General features: G+C 52.1%; 1 protein-coding gene across 2 annotated transcripts; it reads right to left on the bottom strand.

Moving 5' to 3' along the window:
• Positions 1-5,104: 5,104 nt before the first annotated feature.
• On the bottom strand, positions 5,105-17,795 carry C16H17orf49 (chromosome 16 C17orf49 homolog). 2 transcript variants are annotated; one of them, XM_029581562.1, is made up of 6 exons: positions 17,605-17,794; positions 15,400-15,494; positions 14,812-14,913; positions 14,442-14,653; positions 7,108-7,215; positions 5,105-5,748 (listed from the first exon to the last, which is right to left on the bottom strand). In XM_029581562.1, exons 1-6 carry the CDS (start codon positions 17,623-17,625, stop codon positions 5,684-5,686), a joined length of 603 nt encoding a protein of 200 aa, XP_029437422.1. In that variant the 5' UTR covers positions 17,626-17,794; the 3' UTR covers positions 5,105-5,683. The 2 variants fall into 2 exon arrangements, with proteins under 2 accessions (XP_029437422.1, XP_029437423.1); XM_029581563.1 differs by lacking the exon at positions 14,812-14,913 and having other exon boundaries at positions 17,605-17,795.
• Positions 17,796-17,830: the final 35 nt, after the last annotated feature.

Here is a 17,830-nt window from a genome sequence, read left to right as displayed (position 1 = left end):
GAGGAGAAAAGGGGCTTCTACAGCTTTGCTGTGAGGGCAAGTGCTAGCAAAACCTGTTGGATTTAATCAACGTGTATTATTTTATTAAAAGCAAAACTTTCTGAAAGCATGAATTCATGAGCAGGAAAGTTCTAACTATATCTTACTTTTGTGGCCTGCCTACAGATTCTAAATTTTATTCTAGGGGTGGAGGTTGTCAGGGGGGGTGGGGGGTTTCAGAGGAGGTTGGGAAAGATTGGGGGGGGGGGGAAGAGAAGCTGTTAGGGCGGCCGTTATATGCTGGCTGCCTCCCTTCCCTCGGTAAACCTGTCTTCTGAACGGCCACAGCAGATTCACTGCTCACACAGTGGCAGCGCAGCCCAAGCTAAACACAGAATGACAAGGCGGTGGAGTGGAGGGGAGGAGGGGGGGGAGCGAGAAACAGAACGAGGGAGAGGAAAAAAAATTCACCCTGGTCGGGGAGAAAGCACGTTCCCACACAAAATTAATAAACCAGAACAAAGGAGAAAGGCACCGGGAAAAGCTGTGCTTTGCAGAATAAGAGAGAGAGCAAGAGCTAAAAAGAGAACAATTGTTGGAGTAAAGTGGAATGGTTGCCAAAAAGGCAGGGAAGAGAAGGAACGTGTGGCTCGCAAGCACAGCGCAGTACAGTACAGTTTTGGCACACGTACAAAGTCAGCTAGAGACGTTAGCATTGGTGAAGCCCTCACCCGTCCAAGCTTGCAATTTTTTTGTTCTGTAACGCCTGCACGTACGCCCCCGAAACTCTCCCCGTCGTTACAGTTCCCCTGGGGGTGTCCCCTGGATTTTTTGCGGATTTTTCCTGCCTGGGGAAATGCTGCTATTTAAATGTAGAAAGTTGTGCGGGGGGAATGTGGTCAGGCTTTCAGCTCTCTCGCTCTCCCTCTCCCTCTCTCTCTCTCTCTCCCTTTCTCGTACACTTGCACAGAGCGTTAGGAGCTCGGGGGGATTCCTTGCTAGAGTTGTTCTTTGTGTGTTTTCGATGGGGGGGGGGGGGGCAGCGGAAATAAAGGGGGGGCAGAAGAAGGATTCAGGGACCTAAAACGGGCCCTCGGGAGCCATGGGGGGGGGGGGGGGGGTGGTTCTTCCGAGGTGGATTTCAGCTGGACAAGTGATCTTGGACAGAGGAAAAGCAGACAGGGGAGATGGAATCCCCCACCTAGCGTGCTGGGCACAGTCAGGATGCAACCTTAGGGCCCACTCGAAGTAGAAATAAGGTAAAAAAAAAAAACAATCAAAAAAAGAAATGAGAGGTTTTTGCCTAGGAAACTCCCATGGCAAGTGGCATGTAGGATTTTGGGGCAAGTGGAGGTAAGTTCACAGGAGGCAGTGGGTGCTCTACCCATATTTTGAGCTGTAGAGCTATTGTTGCAGTCTCCCTTAGTAGTTGTGGTGATCAAAGGCCTGCTGACGTCTCACAGAGCTAGGGAGGTGGTTTGTTGGTTGCTGTTTTGGTCCTTTCTATTAATTCCATAAGAAAAAAAAAACAAATTCAGTATGAGCTGATTGTTGTGGTGTAACCATGGGAGGGGGGAAATGGGTTTCAGTTCACGACGGAGCATATTGTGAAACATTGAAATTGCTTAAATGAGTTGCACAATTAATTGTTTTGCCTTTCTTCCTGGGTATTTTTGGCATGTTTTACCTTTTATTTATTTTTTCAATAAATGCCCTTCTGTAAAAACCATGACAAGAAAATAGTAAGGGGTAGTTAGAGAAAGTAATGTATGGTTTTTACATGAGGGGATGGGGACAGGGGTAGGGTGAGGCTAATTCCATTTCCAGCCTCTATTTTAAAAGGAGAAATGGGGGGAAAATGTGTGCATGTTTGTGTAGCGGGATGGCAGGGTTCTTCTTAATTCTCATTTCAAAACATTTTCGGTGCATCACCTCCCATTTGAATCTCACCAAGGACCTGCTTCCAAAGAATTGAGTGGAAAGAGTCATTGATCCTTATCAATCATGCATCAGAAGGCAGATACAGGTACATGTTCCCATCAAGGAAATAGTGGGGGTGAGGGGGGAAGGAATCTCTCGGTTCAGCAGTTTGGAATCATGGTGGGTAAATCGTGTGTGTGTTTCCTTTTCGTCCTAGTGGTTATTTTTATGGCTGTCCCTTTGTCATGTTGGGTCACTCTTGAACATTGAGAGGTTTCGCCTCGTTGGTGTCCTCCTCTGCTGGTGCTTATTTCTGGGGGAGGAGGGGTGTGGTACTTGGGTACCTGCAAACAGAGTTGGCGGAAGGTAGCTGAATTGATGGGGACAGCATAAAAATTGGAGGTGGGGGGGAGTGTAGGGCCCTTAGCACTGAAGAGGGAGCATAACCTCCCTTCTTTTTGTTGGGAGTTGTGACAAGCAAACCGGAAATGAAGAAAAGATAAAAAGGCATTCGCCCACCTCCCTAAAATTGATAAAATGTATCATTGTGTTATTAGAAGAATCACTCGCAGTCCGTTTCCAGACATAAATAAATAGGATCACAGCTCCTAATTTTGGCCCTTGTCAGAAAGTGAAAAACGACAAAAAATAGAAATAAAGGATCAAATTTTTTTTTTCTCTATTGTTATTTTTGAACTTTTCTTCCCTCCATGTCTCTCCCAGTCCTTCCTGGGGTAGGACGGACTTGGTGATGGATCCTTGCTGCTCATACCTGGTGCCTCTTACGCTGCCCCTGAGGTCAGATGAGGAGAAGAAACCCTGGCACGGAGAGGAACTTGGGCCTTTTTCTCTCCATCCCTTTCTGATCGAGATAAATTGGAGGAAACGGCCCTAAGGCAGAGGTCTCCTCAGCGATTTCTTGGCAGGGAAACTGTTTCCATCGAGGTGGCAAGACTGGAACTGTGGGTGATGTTTTTTGGGGATTTTTTTTTTTTTTTTTCATTTTTAAGTTCCTATCTCGACCTTGGGGAGTCCCTGTAGGTTCCTTGTTGGGTGTTTTAGCTTTTGCATTGGTTTCAGAATTAAGTGAAAGATTCAGATTAATGGGGATGGGGGGTGCTGATTTATTTGGGGGGGGGGGGGGAAGCAAGGCCTCAAAATAACAGTTCTGCTTTCCCTCTTGCTTTTCAGTTGTGTTAGGGGGGAGAAATGTAACTTGAGCTGGACTGGATATTATTTTGTGTGTGTGTGTGGCGGGGTTTTGCTTCATTGAATGCTAAACCTTTGGAACTGGGGGTTATTGATTGTTTGGGAAGGAAGGTGCTATACTCCATAGCCCCATCTTCCTAGATCTTGAAGGAGGGTGGATGGGTCTTGTTTCTCTCTACACATCTCCATTTTCTGCTCTGGCTTGAAGTCTCCATCTTGTGCAATTCTCTCTTTCACACTTCGGCCCGATGGCATTCTGCCATCACTTCCTTCTTGACCGTCTGAATATATTTATAGATTTCTACAGAAAAATCTCCTGGTGGGGTGGGAGGGAGGGGCAGAAAAACAGTTATGAAAATTGTTTTTAAGTTATTTTCTGGTTTTTTGAAGAGTTTTGTGTCGCTCGTTAGGATTAGAGAGGAAACATCCCATCTCCCGCACTCTCTCAGCCACGTAGGGTCATGGGCTTTCTCTATGGCTATATTATGAAGCTTAGGCCAGATAAAGCCTTTGGTGTGAAGGGCAGAAAACCATTCAGCAGAGAGTGGGAAACACAGGACCCAAGCTGGCTGAGAAGACAAACCTGATGCCCATCTCCTAAGGTGTGGATAGGAAGCCTCTTTCCTAGCCAGGTGTGGCTAAAATACCTGTCTTCAGAATCCAGGCATGACCATAGGGCCTGGGTCTATTTTAGGCATGGGCGCAAGGCCTGTCATCTATTTCCAGGAATGAGGTATGGTTACCAGCCCCACCACCTTATTCCTATCATGGATAGAAATAGCATTTTTACCTTTCCAATGCTATTGTGAAGAGCATCTTGGGGCCTGTGTTGGGGACAAGGGATTAAAGGCCCTTTTGAAAATAGCTAGGGGTGATGGTGCTCTGGTAGGGGGGTGGGCAGGATTAGGGTGCCAGGGCCTTATTAATGATTACTTTATGTACCCTGCACGCTCCTGGCTGTTGTCAGGTCTGGCTCGGTGAGCATCCCCACGTGGCCACGCGCTCCACCTTGACTTCTCCGTGTCTTTGCTTCCTTGGTGACATCAGACCCGGAGCAGGTACCAGCGGCCCCACCCCCTCTGCTGCACTCGCTCCCGTATTCGCCCCAGCAGCACTTCATGGTTTGTTTGGGCTTCTGACAAAATGCAAACCATGCCGTACTGTTACAGCGAGTACTGGGGGAAGCCCGCACGAAGTGACAGCGACCCATCCTGGATCCGAACCTTCCCACCAGCGAGGGGAAGGGAAACGGCTGCCGGAATCTCATCCGCAAGAGGGAACCAGTGCTCCTGCTGCCAACGTGCCTAGCCAGCTAATCTGAGGCACCCATGGACAAACTGACCTGCCCAATGCCTGCAACCCAGCTAAGATTTGAAATCTGGAGTACAGCATGAAGCTACTACTCCATTCCCTCCCATGATGATGTTGTGGATGTGCTTTGAACAGAAGTTGTATGCCCCCAACTCCTAGCACCCATCTCTAGTGCAGGTCAGGCTAGTGCAGTCCCAGGCCCTGCCATCATTTTCCCTTCTTCTGAACGGCTTGTACACCCTTCCATCCTTACCACAACCCCTCAGGGAACCGGGGCCCCCATTCGATCCCCCACGCCAGCTCGCCAAAGAAACCGGCGACTGCTCCGAGGACAGAGGGGGGCAGGCTCTGCCCAGCCCTGGGAGGAGCTCCTGCTGACCCTGTGGTAGCAGCACAAATATACTGGCAGAGATTCCTGCGCAAGGCTGCCAGTGTCTGCTGCGCTGCTTCCGTGGGGGTCAGTAATCCGTTGCGGGAAGGAGGAGCAGCAGCAGCCACGTGGAATCGCCTTCATCCGTTTCCGGGTTTTGTTTTGGGGGGGTGAGGCTTTCTCTTCCAGGATAAAGCAGCTTGCTTTCCACTCACGCGAGGTGCTCTCTCTCTGGCTGTCCTGGGGTCTCGTACACTGGGCCAGAGGAGGTCAGGGGGGTGTCTCACCATCACCAGTAATTATCACACCAGCAAGAGAGCCAAGAATTGGTATTTATTCACAAGACAAAACAACAAACAAGACAAAGATCAGAGCTTGGAGAGAGCAGTGGAGGGGAGAGGGGGCTGCAGTTACAGGAGAGAGGTTTGGTTTTTTTTTTACTCTTCAGTAGGTTGGAAACACATTAAGCCCAGGTTGTTTGGGGCTTGGCTTTCCTGCTCAGGGGTACGGAGCAGTTTCCTCTCTTTTTAGATCTGTCCGCCTTCGAGGGCGTCTCGCTGGACTAGGAAAAAAACCAAACTGAACAATGAAGCGATTCCCATGAAGAGCAAGGATGCGAGGGCCCAGCATCAGCAGCAGTTCGGACAACGCATGCAGCGAGCCGAGAGGCTGGAAGGAGGAGCAGATCACGGCCGAAGGGGTTTCTAAAAACCTTCATAAGCAAGAGCACCAGGGGAAAGGAAGGGCCTACGCCAAGACCCTGCTCGTGGATCCTGCAGTGCGAGTCTCTCTACGGCTTCAGCACAAGCCGTGCCCCCCGTCTGGTGGGCGCCACCACCCTCTCTCCTGGAACGCTGCCCGAAGCCACACCGGGGGCTGGCCCTCGTCCTGCTCTCAGCGAGACAGCAGCGGAAGGTCGCTGGAGTTCATGATGAGACTGGAGTCCAGGTTCAAGCTGTCTGAAACGAGAAAGGCGATCTCTTGTGAGGGCCTGGCTCATCAACCCCTGCCCTGCCGCACACCCCAGGCTGCCTCCAAAGGCAGCGAGGAAGACTTTTACCTTGAGAAGTGAGGGCGTGAGCAGCAGCCCCCCCCCCCCCCCCCCCCCACGCCGTCAGCGACTCCCCCAAAAACTGCAGGCAGGGAAAATGCGCCCTTAGCCCAACCCAGAAACAGAAAATGACAGCACAGAAGGAACCTGAGGCCTAGCTCCTCAGAGAAATAGTGCAGAGGAGGAAATATCCTCCAGACAGGGGAAGCACAAGGTTCCCCTACTCCTATCTGCTGGAGACAGAAAGATACTGAGGACTTACAGAGGGTGCACTGGTTGATATGCCAGCACCCTCCGAAGCCTTGCCTGACTCCATCTGCTGGACGGGGGACATAGCCCACCGTCTGGACTGATCCTGGTACGTACAGGGAACCCGAGGCCTAGTGCATCTGCCGGTGCTGCGTGCAGTGCTGCAGAGCCCGTCCCGTCTCAGGCTTTCTGCCTCTCTCCCACCGCCCCCCCTGGGAGGTCACTCCATGCCCCCACCTCCCTTTCGCCGAGGAAACATTTTCTGCTGTTCCTGTTGAGTGTAAGGGGCCAGGGAAGTCCTATCCCGCCCTTTGCTTCCTGCGCATTATTAATACCACTGCCTTCTTGCTAGGTCTCAGCTCGTAGGGCTCCTGGTGCCCTGCTCTGGCCCACCCCCTCTCCTCGGGGTGGTACGACCCCTCCACGCTCGGACACAGCACTCCGGCTTTGCTCATGCTCCCTCCAGACGCACCGTTGCCTTTTTCACTACAGGGCTTTCCCTCTCCCTGTGCACAATACGAGCGCCCCGTGGCCTCTCCCCCGACTGCTGACCATGGGTAACTCCTACCGTCTGTCCCCACCCCCCCCCAACCTTGTGTACCACTCCCTTAAGTTTCTGAAGCCCCCCTGAACACTTTTCTTTTTTACACTTAAGCTTGGCTGCCTCTCTCAACCACTCCTCGTCCTGTCTCCTTCCCTAGGGGTTTGCAATCCTCCCTCACAGCTTAGTGTCGTCTGCTAAAAAAAACAACTCAAACCTTCCCCGCTAACCCCTCTGCGATATCACTTCAGACGAAAGGCAAGCAGCCAGCTACCTTAGGACTGACCATGCAGCGCCCCCCGCGGCCGCTCAGATTCTTCATGGGCCTGGGTGGGGCAGTGCCAAACGGTTTTTACTAAAAGTGAAGCACATCACACAGATCCAGGGCTCCCCCCCCCCCCCCCCCCCCCCATCTAATTCTTTGCCACCCTGTCCAAGGAACGGACTGGTGGAGCCCACGGGACAGCGGGGACCTACCCTGGTCGAAGTTCAGTTTCTTCGTGGCAGGCGCCTCGCCGAGTCCTTCAATATCCACCAGGTCACTGTTGGCGTCCGAATCGTTCAGCGCACTCAGGGTGACATCCCCTGATAGGAAGGAACCATTACCCATCAATCAGCTGCTAACCCCTAAATCACAGCTCCACTCCTAGTGTGATCAGTTCTCAGCCCATAATCACAGGCCTTGCCCTCACAGTGACTGGACACCGCCAAGATTCCCGCCCACTGTGACCAGTCACCACTATCAACCCACAAGCCTCCATCTCCAGTGGGACTAGATCCTGCTCCAAACTACATGGCTCCAGCCACAGTGTGACCAGGCCTCACCTCACAACCTACAGTTCCACCCCCAAGTGTGACCAGGCCCCACCAAGTAGCACAGGCCCTGTCCTGAGTGACCAGGCCTCACCTCACAACCTACAGCTCCACCCCCACGTGTGACCAGGCCCCACCAAGTAGCACAGGCCCTGTCCTGAGTGACCAGGCTTCACCTCACAACCTACAGCTCCACCCCCACGTGTGACCAGGCCCCACCAAGTAGCACAGGCCCTGTCCTGAGTGACCAGGCCTCACCTCACAACCTACAGTTCCACCCCCAAGTGTGACCAGGCCCCACCAAGTAGCACAGGCCCTGTCCTGAGTGACCAGGCCTCACCTCACAACCTACAGCTCCACCCCCACGTGTGACCAGGCCCCACCAAGTAGCACAGGCCCTGTCCTGAGTGACCAGGCTTCACCTCACAACCTACAGCTCCACCCCCACGTGTGACCAGGCCCCACCAAGTAGCACAGGCCCTGTCCTGAGTGACCAGGCTTCACCTCACAACCTACAGCTCACTAAGTGCAACCAGGCCCCACCAAGTAGCACAGGCCCTGTCCTGAGTGACCAGGCTTCACCTCACAACCTACAGCTCACTAAGTGCAACCAGGCCCCACCTCAGAATCTCTGCCTCCCTTCCCAGTGTGACAAGGCCTCACCTCACAACCTACAGCTCCACCCCCAAGTGTGACCAGGCCCCACCAAGTAGCACAGGCCCTGTCCTGAGTGACCAGGCCTCACCTCACAACCTACAGCTCACTAAGTGCAACCAGGCCCCACCTCAGAATCTCTGCCTCCCTTCCCAGTGTGACAAGGCCTCACCCCATAGCACAGAGCTCATCTCCCAGGCCCTGTCCCATGAGACTAAGCACCACCTCATACTACATCTTCTTTCCCGAGTGACCTGGCTCCACCCTATGCCATTGGCTCTGTTCTGACACAGACTAGGCCCAGCACCAAAATGAAGGATAGGCTCCATTTTTTTTTAATTATATTAAATCATATGATAGGATATGTTATATGGGAGAGGTGTAGTGACTGTTATATTAATTCCATTACATAGAAAGGGCAGGGTCTCTGTTATTTCTCTCTAAGAATATTAGGGAATCCGGGTGATCGTTCTAGCACGATTGCGCCTGTGTCCGCGCCAGAGCATGCACACGTCGGCAAATAGCATGAGAAGGCAGGCCCCAGCGAGAGAGGTTGTGAGCGGGAGGAAAATGCATGCTCTGCTGCGGTTTCACACCCCCGGAGAGCGTCAGCGAGGGGCCGGCCGAGACGGCAGATGAGAAGCAAGCAAACTCCTACCAAGGACGGTATGAAGATGGGGGAGAGGGAACAGACAGAGAGTCGGCCTGGAAACCAAACGTGAAGTTTCAGCCACAAGCAGCTGCTCACGTGGTCAAGACAGTAAAGGAGGGAGTGTGAACAGGACCCCATGCACGTTCCCACCCTTCCCTGCCTGGAAAACGCCAGCAGCCTTGCTACATCCATCACGCCTCTTCTCTTCCTCTGGGAAACCCCCAGAAGTCTTCCCGGTGCTGCCTACCCCACCCACTGCTAGAGAGCTGACTGCGCCGACCCCTCGCCCTGCATGGCCTCCTGCTCTCCTGCTCTGGAGGGGCACTGATATGCGTCTGCATGCAAAGAGACGCTGCTCGACTTGAAGTTGTGGGAGTGGATGTGGTGGCACAGAGGATGGGGTTTGTGTAGGGGATGTATTTATGTACTCTGGGGGGGGGGGGGGCTTTGGGGTGTACGCATGGTTCTAGCGGTGGTGGAGGTGATGGGGGTCGGAGTGGGTGGTGCACACTGGTGTGCAGGGGTGAATAGGTTTGCAGAGGCCAAGTGCTGTGAATAGGTTGGGGGTGGGAGGCGCATGGTGTAGGTGGGAGCTTCAGTGTGGAGATGCGAGTGTGGCTGGGAGTGGGCGAGTCGATGTGTGTGAGTTGTTACATAGTCTGCGGTGGTGTGAACGGCTGTAAGGGTTGTGTATGAGGAGTGTTTTTTGTGGTGGGGCTCTGAAGGGGTGCAGGGATGTACTGGAGGAGGCGACGTGTGGTGGGAGGGGAGTGGACGTGCCAGGGTTTCCGGCAGTGTGCGTGGTGGGGGTGGGAAGCGAGTGCATGGGGGAGGAGTCTGGGTGTGCGGTGGGGGTGGGTGTTAGAAATGGTTTTCTGGTGGAGCACGTGGCTGCGGGGAGGTTTCCTAGGAGTGCACGGTGTTCAGGGGAGTAAGTGATGGATGGGGGTAGAGGTGTGTTTGTGGGCTGCGGGGCGGACATGGAAGGGAGTGGGAAGGAGTGCAGGAGCTCTTCTCACTGCGTCGTCCTTTCTCCTGTTTGTCCACTTCCTGACCCCGTTCTTCCTCCCTCCTGCACTTGTCCTGTCCGCCCTCCCCCCCTACTTTTTTTGTGGCTGAAATTTCTCGCCTGCTGCCTCCCCCCCCCCCCCCCAATCTTCATACCCTCACTGATTCGGGGGATGTTGCAAGGCCTTGGTAGGAGTTTGAAGGTTTTGTTCGCCTGCTTCTCACCTGCCGGCTCCTCACTCACTCCCTGAATGTGTGAAACCATAGCAGCATGCATTTGTCTCCCCTCCAGCAGTTTTTCTCGTCTCTGCCGCTCAGAGTTTGGGTCTTCTGCGGGGGCCGGGGCCCGCCTTCCCATACTATTGGCCTGCCCGGTCTGCACAATCATGGGAAATGATCACCCGAAGCCACCAATAGTCTTCTACTACAGAGAGAAATTATACGGCTATCTCCCTCCTCCCGGGCCCAGCATTCTCTCGCTTCCAAGCCTGGAGGAGGGGCTTCCCAGGCCATGGCTGTCTTGCTCCTCCCAGGCCCAGCAGAGGGCTTCCCTGGCTCTTGTGTCTGAAGGCACTGAGTTCAGCAGCAATTTGACGGTGCCAGCTGTAAAAGCTGCCATACGAACTTAACGTTTTAAGTAAACACTGCAGTCTCATCAAAAAACAAAACAAGGGGGGAGAACGCCGAGGCCTTCCTGCCGCAATCACCATCTTGAGTGGCCAGGAGAGGGAGAGCCCCCTCTGACATCATCTCCCTGGGTCTTCAAAGCGCAGCGTGCAGTGGCGCGACGCCGCCGGCACACCGAAGCCACGCGCCCCTTATCACACATGGTTTTCTCCAAAATGGGTAAGAAGAGGAAAGGTTCTGTTAGGACCTTCCCTCCTGGTCCATCTCTGCCTTCCTCTACCTCTCAACCTACTTTGGAGGCTTTCCAATGCACAAGCCAAGGGATTTCGGGCAATGGACTTGAAGCTAATGGTTCCGTTCCTTCGGAGGTGTTGACCTTCTCCCACCCAGAAACAGGAGCCCGACCCAGTTGGGTTTGCTGGACAATGCTGTTGTCCAAAGAGGGTCTTCCCTTCAAGGTATAATGGGCTCCTTGACTCCTTCTAGTCATCTCGTCAAGCCAGCCTCGTTAACGCTGGATTCCCTATGGGTTGCTATCACTGAGCTGGAAGCCACGTCATCGTCCAGAATTGACTCCATGCTGAGCCCGGTTGGAAGCATGTCCGTTGTTCTTAATGATCAATCTCAGAAGATTTCAGACCTCACTGAAAAATGGACTGCTCTAGAAAGTAAGATTCTTGCCGTTACTTGGCAAAACCTTGGTAAGCATGCTGGAAGGGGTAATTTGAGAATTCTGAATTTTCCTAGATGTTCAACTGCGCCTCCCTTGGAGATGCTGGGGAGCTTTTCCCAAGATCTCCTTGGCCTCTCTAAGGAATCCTCTCCTGCAACTCTTAAAGCAGATTTGTTTCCCCCTATTAAGGACACAGAAGGGACCCAGTCGTTTGATCTAACAGGGGTTTTAGAAAACTCTGATTTTATAATCAATGATAGAGCTCCTAGCTGGGCCCACATCTGCCGTGGCGAGGTTAACCTGCTCGCTGAAATACGCATGCTTGTGTTTCGGCTCTCAGCTTTGGAATAATGCTTCCTCTAGATCTTCGTGTGGTGTCGAATGTCTTTGTCATTGCAGAAGAGGGAAAGGCCTGGTTAGTTCAGCTACCATTTGTTTAGCATGGCCAGGCAAAATCTCATGATTATTATTATTATTTTTTTTTAGGTACTAGGGGGCGGGCGGGCATTATATGAAAGAAGCAAGGTCTCTGCTATTTGATAATGAGGATATTAATGTATCAGAGAAGCAGAGGGGGCAGGATCTCTGCTCTGTTATAGCAGTGATTATCCTATACAGGAGAGGCATGGTCTCTGCCCTGTCAGGGAGGGGAATTTTATGGACTCGGGTAACTTATGCCTTTGGCCAAAACACGGAAAGTTATGCCGCGTTTCAAAAGCAAAACCAAACTTTTTGTGGATAAATGTGTTTTTTGGAAATGATCTGCAGAAACGCACGCAGGCAAAAACCCACCCAGCGCGACCCCCCCTGCTCTTTGCAGCACTTAATGTATATGCACACCTTTTTTATAACATATGAAAAGTTAGCACAGAAATCCCAAACTCCATCCCCCCAAATCCCCTGCACACTTTTTTGTGCACAGAAAAAGTATTAAGAAAAAAAAAAAATAGGGTTCCGTGCATGCTTGTATGCCCACAGACCCCACCCAGCCATTCAGGTGCAGACCTGCGTTATGCATTGAATGGTTTGGAAGGGGCACAGGCCAGTTATATTTTAATGATGTCACAGGAGGGGCAGGGGGCTCTGTTCTAGTACAGTGAAAACCGGAGGGAGGCCGATTTTGTTCTATTATAGTTTTTGTACTGCATGGGAGAGGGGTGGTCGGTTCTAACGAATGCCGCTGGAGTCTCACCTTCCGAGGGTTGCTCCGGGTCTTCTTCTGTAGGCTTTTTTCTCCCCTCTAACATTCACTTTGGGCGGCATTTCCCAAACACAGGCGGGGACCGTCCAAAGATGCTATTCTGGGTCCTAGAGACGAATCGGTCTGCATGACAGAGGCTACACCAGGGGATGAAGCTGGTGAGCCACGGCGGCCCTTTCAGGACTCGCTGCAGGCTGGCAGCCTCAGCGCTCACGGGCGCTGGAGTTGAAGCGGTAGGGGCTGGAGCTACGGGAGCCTCTCCCCCAGGCAAGGGCTTGTGGTTCCCCCCCCCCCCAAGGCCTCTCCAGATCCCGCGCTTTCAGCAGAAACAAGGAGAAGACACCGCCGGGGGCTCCAGGTTCGACGCCTTCCCAAGGTGTGGGATGCAGGGCTAGGACCAGGGGTCGTCTGGAACTTCTGCTTCAGGAGACACTGGGGCTCCGCCCACCCAAATGACCTCACAGACGCTGTCAGGCAATGTTCGATTTGCAATAAAGCTTTATTAGCCCATGGGGAACTGGTCCTGAATGGGAAAGCAGATGCACCATAAGCTCCCGCTGAAACGCTTCAGAGTCTGATTTACAGCAGCAAATGGGAGACTTCTGAAGGAAACCTTTGAGGACTGCCAGAAGGGTGGAATTAATACTCAGAATAAAAAATGTGCTGTTCATTTTCCAGAAGCACAAAACAGTTTCCTAAAAGAATTACCCGGGGCAGCATCTACAGATTTCTAGAGAACGTTTAACCAAAAAGCATCTGGAGTCTTCTCTTCTCCTCCAGTAGCAGTCGCTGTCGCTTCCATTGACTTGGGTTAGAGTCGTCATCGAACGCGCTCTCCAGTGAACTCTCGGTTTCACTGGTACCGGAGCCAGAGCGGACGACGGGCTTACTTCCCCCGGAATATCTCAGCGTTTCGAGGGGTTGTCAAGTCGAGGCTCGGTCCCAACTCGGGCGAAGAAATTGCCAAGTGTACACGCAAACAGTATCCGGCCCGAGCGCCGCCGTTTCCCCTCTGGTGTCCTGCCAGAGGTGCAGCTCTGTCCAAACGCAGTCAGCTCGCTGAATTTCTGGGAAGAACGGTTCTAGGCTCTCAGACTGAACTTCATTTTCCACAGATGGACCCAGTAGTTACGTGACGTTTTCTGTCCGGATTTCTTTTCCCGAGAGCTACTTTGCTAAAATTTTTTTTTTTCTTTCTTTAAATGACTCAGCTTTCCAAACCCCAGCTCAAACCCCCCCCCCCCCCCCCAAAAGTCAGAGATGCTACTGATTTGTAATCTACATCCCAGTCTGACTGGAGGGAATGACACTCCTCCTCCACTCACAAAAGCCGCAGTCCAAGCTTCGTACTAGATTCCCAACAGTTCCACTAACGGCCAGGCCTAGGCAGTAACAGCGCTCTTAAACATCTGTTAACACCACCCACTACTTGACAGGACAGCAGGCGCAACTGAGCCACTTAAGCTCCTGCTTGGACTACAGCAGTTCACCGTGTGCGGGAATCCCCAGGGCCCTCGTACAAAACTGCCACAGCCCCCATAATTAGGGCTCACAAATGTGACCGACTCACCCCAGTCCTGAAATGCTTGCACTGGCTTCCAACGCTCTACTGAGCCGAATTCAAGACCTTGGCCTACAGATACACAAAGACCCGACTCCAACCTACCGTAGCAACTCCCTCACCCCTGGTCACTGACTCAGGCCCGCTTTGTGAGCTTTTGCATCGGACTTGCTTAACTGGTTGTAACTCACCTTGAACTCTCTCTTGGTGGAAAAACGGGTCAAATCACATGAGCTACCAATCGGGAACAGTGGTTATTTCGTTATAGTGATTAGACTGGGCGCACAGTCTCTGTTATATTACATGGAAGGGGCAAGGGCTGTAATTATTATATGGTAGGGTGCGGTCTCTGTAATAGTGATTACACGATACGGCAGGGTAGGCAGCTCCGGTCCTGGAGTGCTACAGACAGGCCTGTTTTTCAGGCTACCTACAATGAATATGCATGAGACAGATTTGCATACAGTGGAGGCAGTGCATGCAAATCTGTCTCATGCACAGTGATTGTGGATATCCTGAAAGCCAGACCCGGGTGAGGCACTCCAGGACCGACATTGCCTACCCCTGGCTACGTGGGCTGCAGTCTCTTATATTTAGGAGAGTATATGGAAGGGGGGGGTACCTGACGTTTTCTGCTTCTTCATAGTGGGAGCCGGCGGGTCTTGCATGGAGCTGCCCAGCACTGCCTGCGACGTGGGCATGGTGATCACCGCTGGCTTCGACGAGGACGTCATCATCTGTGCTTTCTTCTGGGACTTCTTGGGCGACTCAGAAGGGAGGGGCACACCACTGTCTTCGTAGATTTTCCTCTTCACCGTGGTCTTTATCTGCGCCCTGGGGGGGGGGGGAGGGGAAGCTGTCAGAAACAGAAGAGGCTTCTCTCACGGGCCCTTCAGATATTCCTGCCACCAACCCTCCCCCCCTCTCCTTACATAGTCCTGTCGTCCCCGCTCGCCTTACCCCACCCCTCCCCTGCCCCTTCCTGTCCTTACACAGTCCTGTCTTTGATGACTGTGCTGATTTTATTTAAATCTTCCCCAAAGTGCTTGACGGCTGCTCGTAACATCTCAATCTCTGTGTCTGTCCACTTGGCACTGAAAAGAAACAAAGGGGAGAGAGAGAGAGAGAGAGAGATTGAGTCAAAACGCTGGGGACACAGTCTCAAAGCATGCCCTAAAGTCCCGAGCACAGCAGAGAGAGCAGCTCGGCGGAGACAGCGTCCCAATCCTCCAACTACCTGAAAAGACAGAACACCCAAAGCTCTGCTCCCAATACCCCCCACCCAGCAGAGAACGTGCCCCAACGCTCTTAGCCACCAGCAAAGATTTCACCCCAGTCAGGCCTTGAAAAAGAAAGGTTTCCCATTGTTCTAACTTATGACAAACAGCTCTTCACAGAGGGGGGGGGGGGGGGGGGCCTCTGCACCCCCTCCCTATCTGTTCTCTCTCGGTCAGGAAGACACAAAGTGCCACTAACCCCCAACCCTCTCTCCCGCTCCCCAGGGAAGGAACTGCGGCCCCCCCGCAGTCGAAGGGTCTAATGCCAGGCAGGGAGGGTGTCGACGACGAGCACAGACGTACCCTGCAGGCGAGGAGTCGGACACCGGATGCAGCTGCATGGTCAGCTCCCCCAGCTTTGTGAAAGCAGCACCGGCTGCAGAGAAAATCTCACCCACCTTCCAAGAGAAAGAGAAAAGGACAAATATTGAAAACATGTCCCAGCTCAGACAGGAGATGATTTAGTCCAAGCTGGTCCACATTAAGAGCCCTCTGAAGGCCAGCTCTAGTCATCGCTCGGGCACAGGCACCACTACCCAGCAGCACTGTAAGTACTGGTGTCCGTGGTACTACTGGTTAGTAAGGAGAAGCTGTTTTCGGTGTTAGGTTCATGCACTCAGGCTGTACTCACATTGTAAATATTCACATCCACACCCATGAGGACATTGTATTTTGGCTAAGACAAGGACCAGCAATTTTCTGGTGCTGAAGAAGAAACTGAATAATTTCACAGCACTTAGCAGAGGCTCCATATACACCATCCACCCAAGGGAGCCAGGACGCATAGCCGTATAAATGTGTCCCTGCACCGAGTGCTTTGTAAGGCTTCAGTGCCATGGCACAGTCTGCTGGAGGGAGCAGGATTTGCCTCCAGTTCCCTGTATAGCTGATTCTCAAGATACCAGCATAGGATATAGTGCCTCCCTGCCGCCCCCCCATCCCACTAACACAGAGAAAGGCTACCAAAATGATGCAGGGTCCACAAAAGCCCCAAGATAGGTCAAAATATGCATATCCTACAGGAGAGGAAGGAGAGAGTGGGGAGAGGGAGGAATATGACAGAGATATTCAAATACTAAAATGTAATAAAGCAGCATAATTTGCAGGTGGCAACACTTACAACCCTGAAAAAAACTTGCTGGGCAGATTTGATGAGCCATTTGTGCCTTTTTTTTCAGAGCAAAGGGAATTGTAAACAAAGTGGCTAGACTCAGGCAGGCACTCCATGAAGTTAGCAAGCAGCTCATTAAAAACAAATCAAAGAAAATTATTTTCCACTCAGTGCATAGTTAAGCTCTGGAATTCATTGCCAGGGGATGTGGTTACAGCAGTTAGCGTAACTGGATTTAAAAAAAGGTTTGGATAATTTCTAGAGGATAAATCCATAAACAGCTATGATGGTAATTAATAAGCAATAGTAGCTTTGTGATCGATCTAATGTTTAGGTACTTGCCAGGCACTTGTGAATTGGATTGGTCACTGTTGGAAACAGGATACTGGTCTTGATGGATCCTTAATCTGACCCAGTATGGTATATCTTATGATTTATGTACATTAGGAAATATGTCTTCATCGAAAGAGAAGTGGATGCCTGGAACAGCCTTCCAGGAGAGGTGGGGGCAGAGCTGCCAAGTAATCCACTTCCAGGACAGAGATTTAGACCAGTCCTGGATTTCTCACAACCCCCACTCATCATGATGCACTCATGACTGCCACACCAATTTCGAATGGTCACGGCAGGAACTACAAATACTATAAAACCCTGGGATGCGAGTTCAAAACCAGACATTCATAACACCGCCTCTCGGGGCGAATACAGAACAAACAACATACAATACAATCGATACAAGATTAAATCATATAGCAATATATAACGAGCCTCATGCAAAGCATATGCAACACAAAGAGAGATAGGAGATCAAAAACAATGACAAAAACCATCAAAAGCAATTAGCCAATAAAAAGCAAATGCAGAAACAACTATAAAACGAGTAACAGATTTCAAGAAAGCCTGGGACAAGCTGAAAGGAAGTGAGGGTAAAGCCTGAGCTGGGGGCATCAGGAATGAGCAGTCTGATCCAGGTCTGGCTTTACCGCGGAGCCTGCCTGGATTCTTACTTCCGCCTTCCTTAAGGAGGCATCTCCTAGTGCATTTTGGGACTTGCAGTCCTGTGCGGGAGGGTAAGTGTAACTGCGGTTTCAAGACCAGTCTTCAATTCCCGCTCTGCGATCACTACAGGCAAATTACATCTCCCTCTGGCAAAAATAAATGCAGTGAGTAACTGCGGCTTCCCTTGCGGATTTTGGGACAATGCCTGTAAATAGGTAGTTGCGGCCGAACGCCTTGCCGCTGACAGTCGCTTTCCAGGGACTACAAATCCCAGGGCACACTGCTTCGTGACAGCACCCGGGAGAGGACGGCGGATTCGGTGGGGAAAGGGGAGGGGGGGGGGGGGGGGAAGGACCGCGCTGACCAATCGGAATCGCGTCTGGCCGTTGACCAGATACCTTAGTAGATGCTGACGTCATGGTTGCCGAGAGGTTGCCGTTAGGGCACCGGAGGCGCGCGCCCGCGCGAAAGCCAGCGTGCGTGCGTGAACCGCTTCTCTGGCCTTCGCGCGTAAAAAGCCACAAGCACCGTGGACTATCCAGCACCTCCCCCAGACTCCTACCCACAGCGCGCGCTTAAATCCCGCCCTGGCCCTCCATCGCACCTTATAGGATGGAGGAGTCC

Source organism: Rhinatrema bivittatum, chromosome 16 (genome assembly GCF_901001135.1).
Source record: "Rhinatrema bivittatum chromosome 16, aRhiBiv1.1, whole genome shotgun sequence".
NCBI classification, from domain to species: domain Eukaryota; kingdom Metazoa; phylum Chordata; class Amphibia; order Gymnophiona; family Rhinatrematidae; genus Rhinatrema; species Rhinatrema bivittatum.
The sequence above is the reverse complement of the archived record's forward strand: the minus strand, read 5'-3'. Positions and strand labels throughout refer to the sequence as shown.

Bases quoted from the DNA above. Each gene is read 5' to 3' on its own strand.
- C16H17orf49 (XM_029581562.1), bottom strand. From the start codon at position 17,625: ATGACGTCAGCATCTACTAAG. The intron at 15,495-17,604 runs GTATCTGGTCAA...TTCTCTTGGAAG, and splicing joins TGACGTCAGCATCTACTAAG to GTGGGTGAGATTTTCTCTGC. The intron at 14,654-14,811 runs GTAAGGACAGGA...CCCCCCCCCCAG, and splicing joins GTCATCAAAGACAGGACTGT to GGCGCAGATAAAGACCACGG.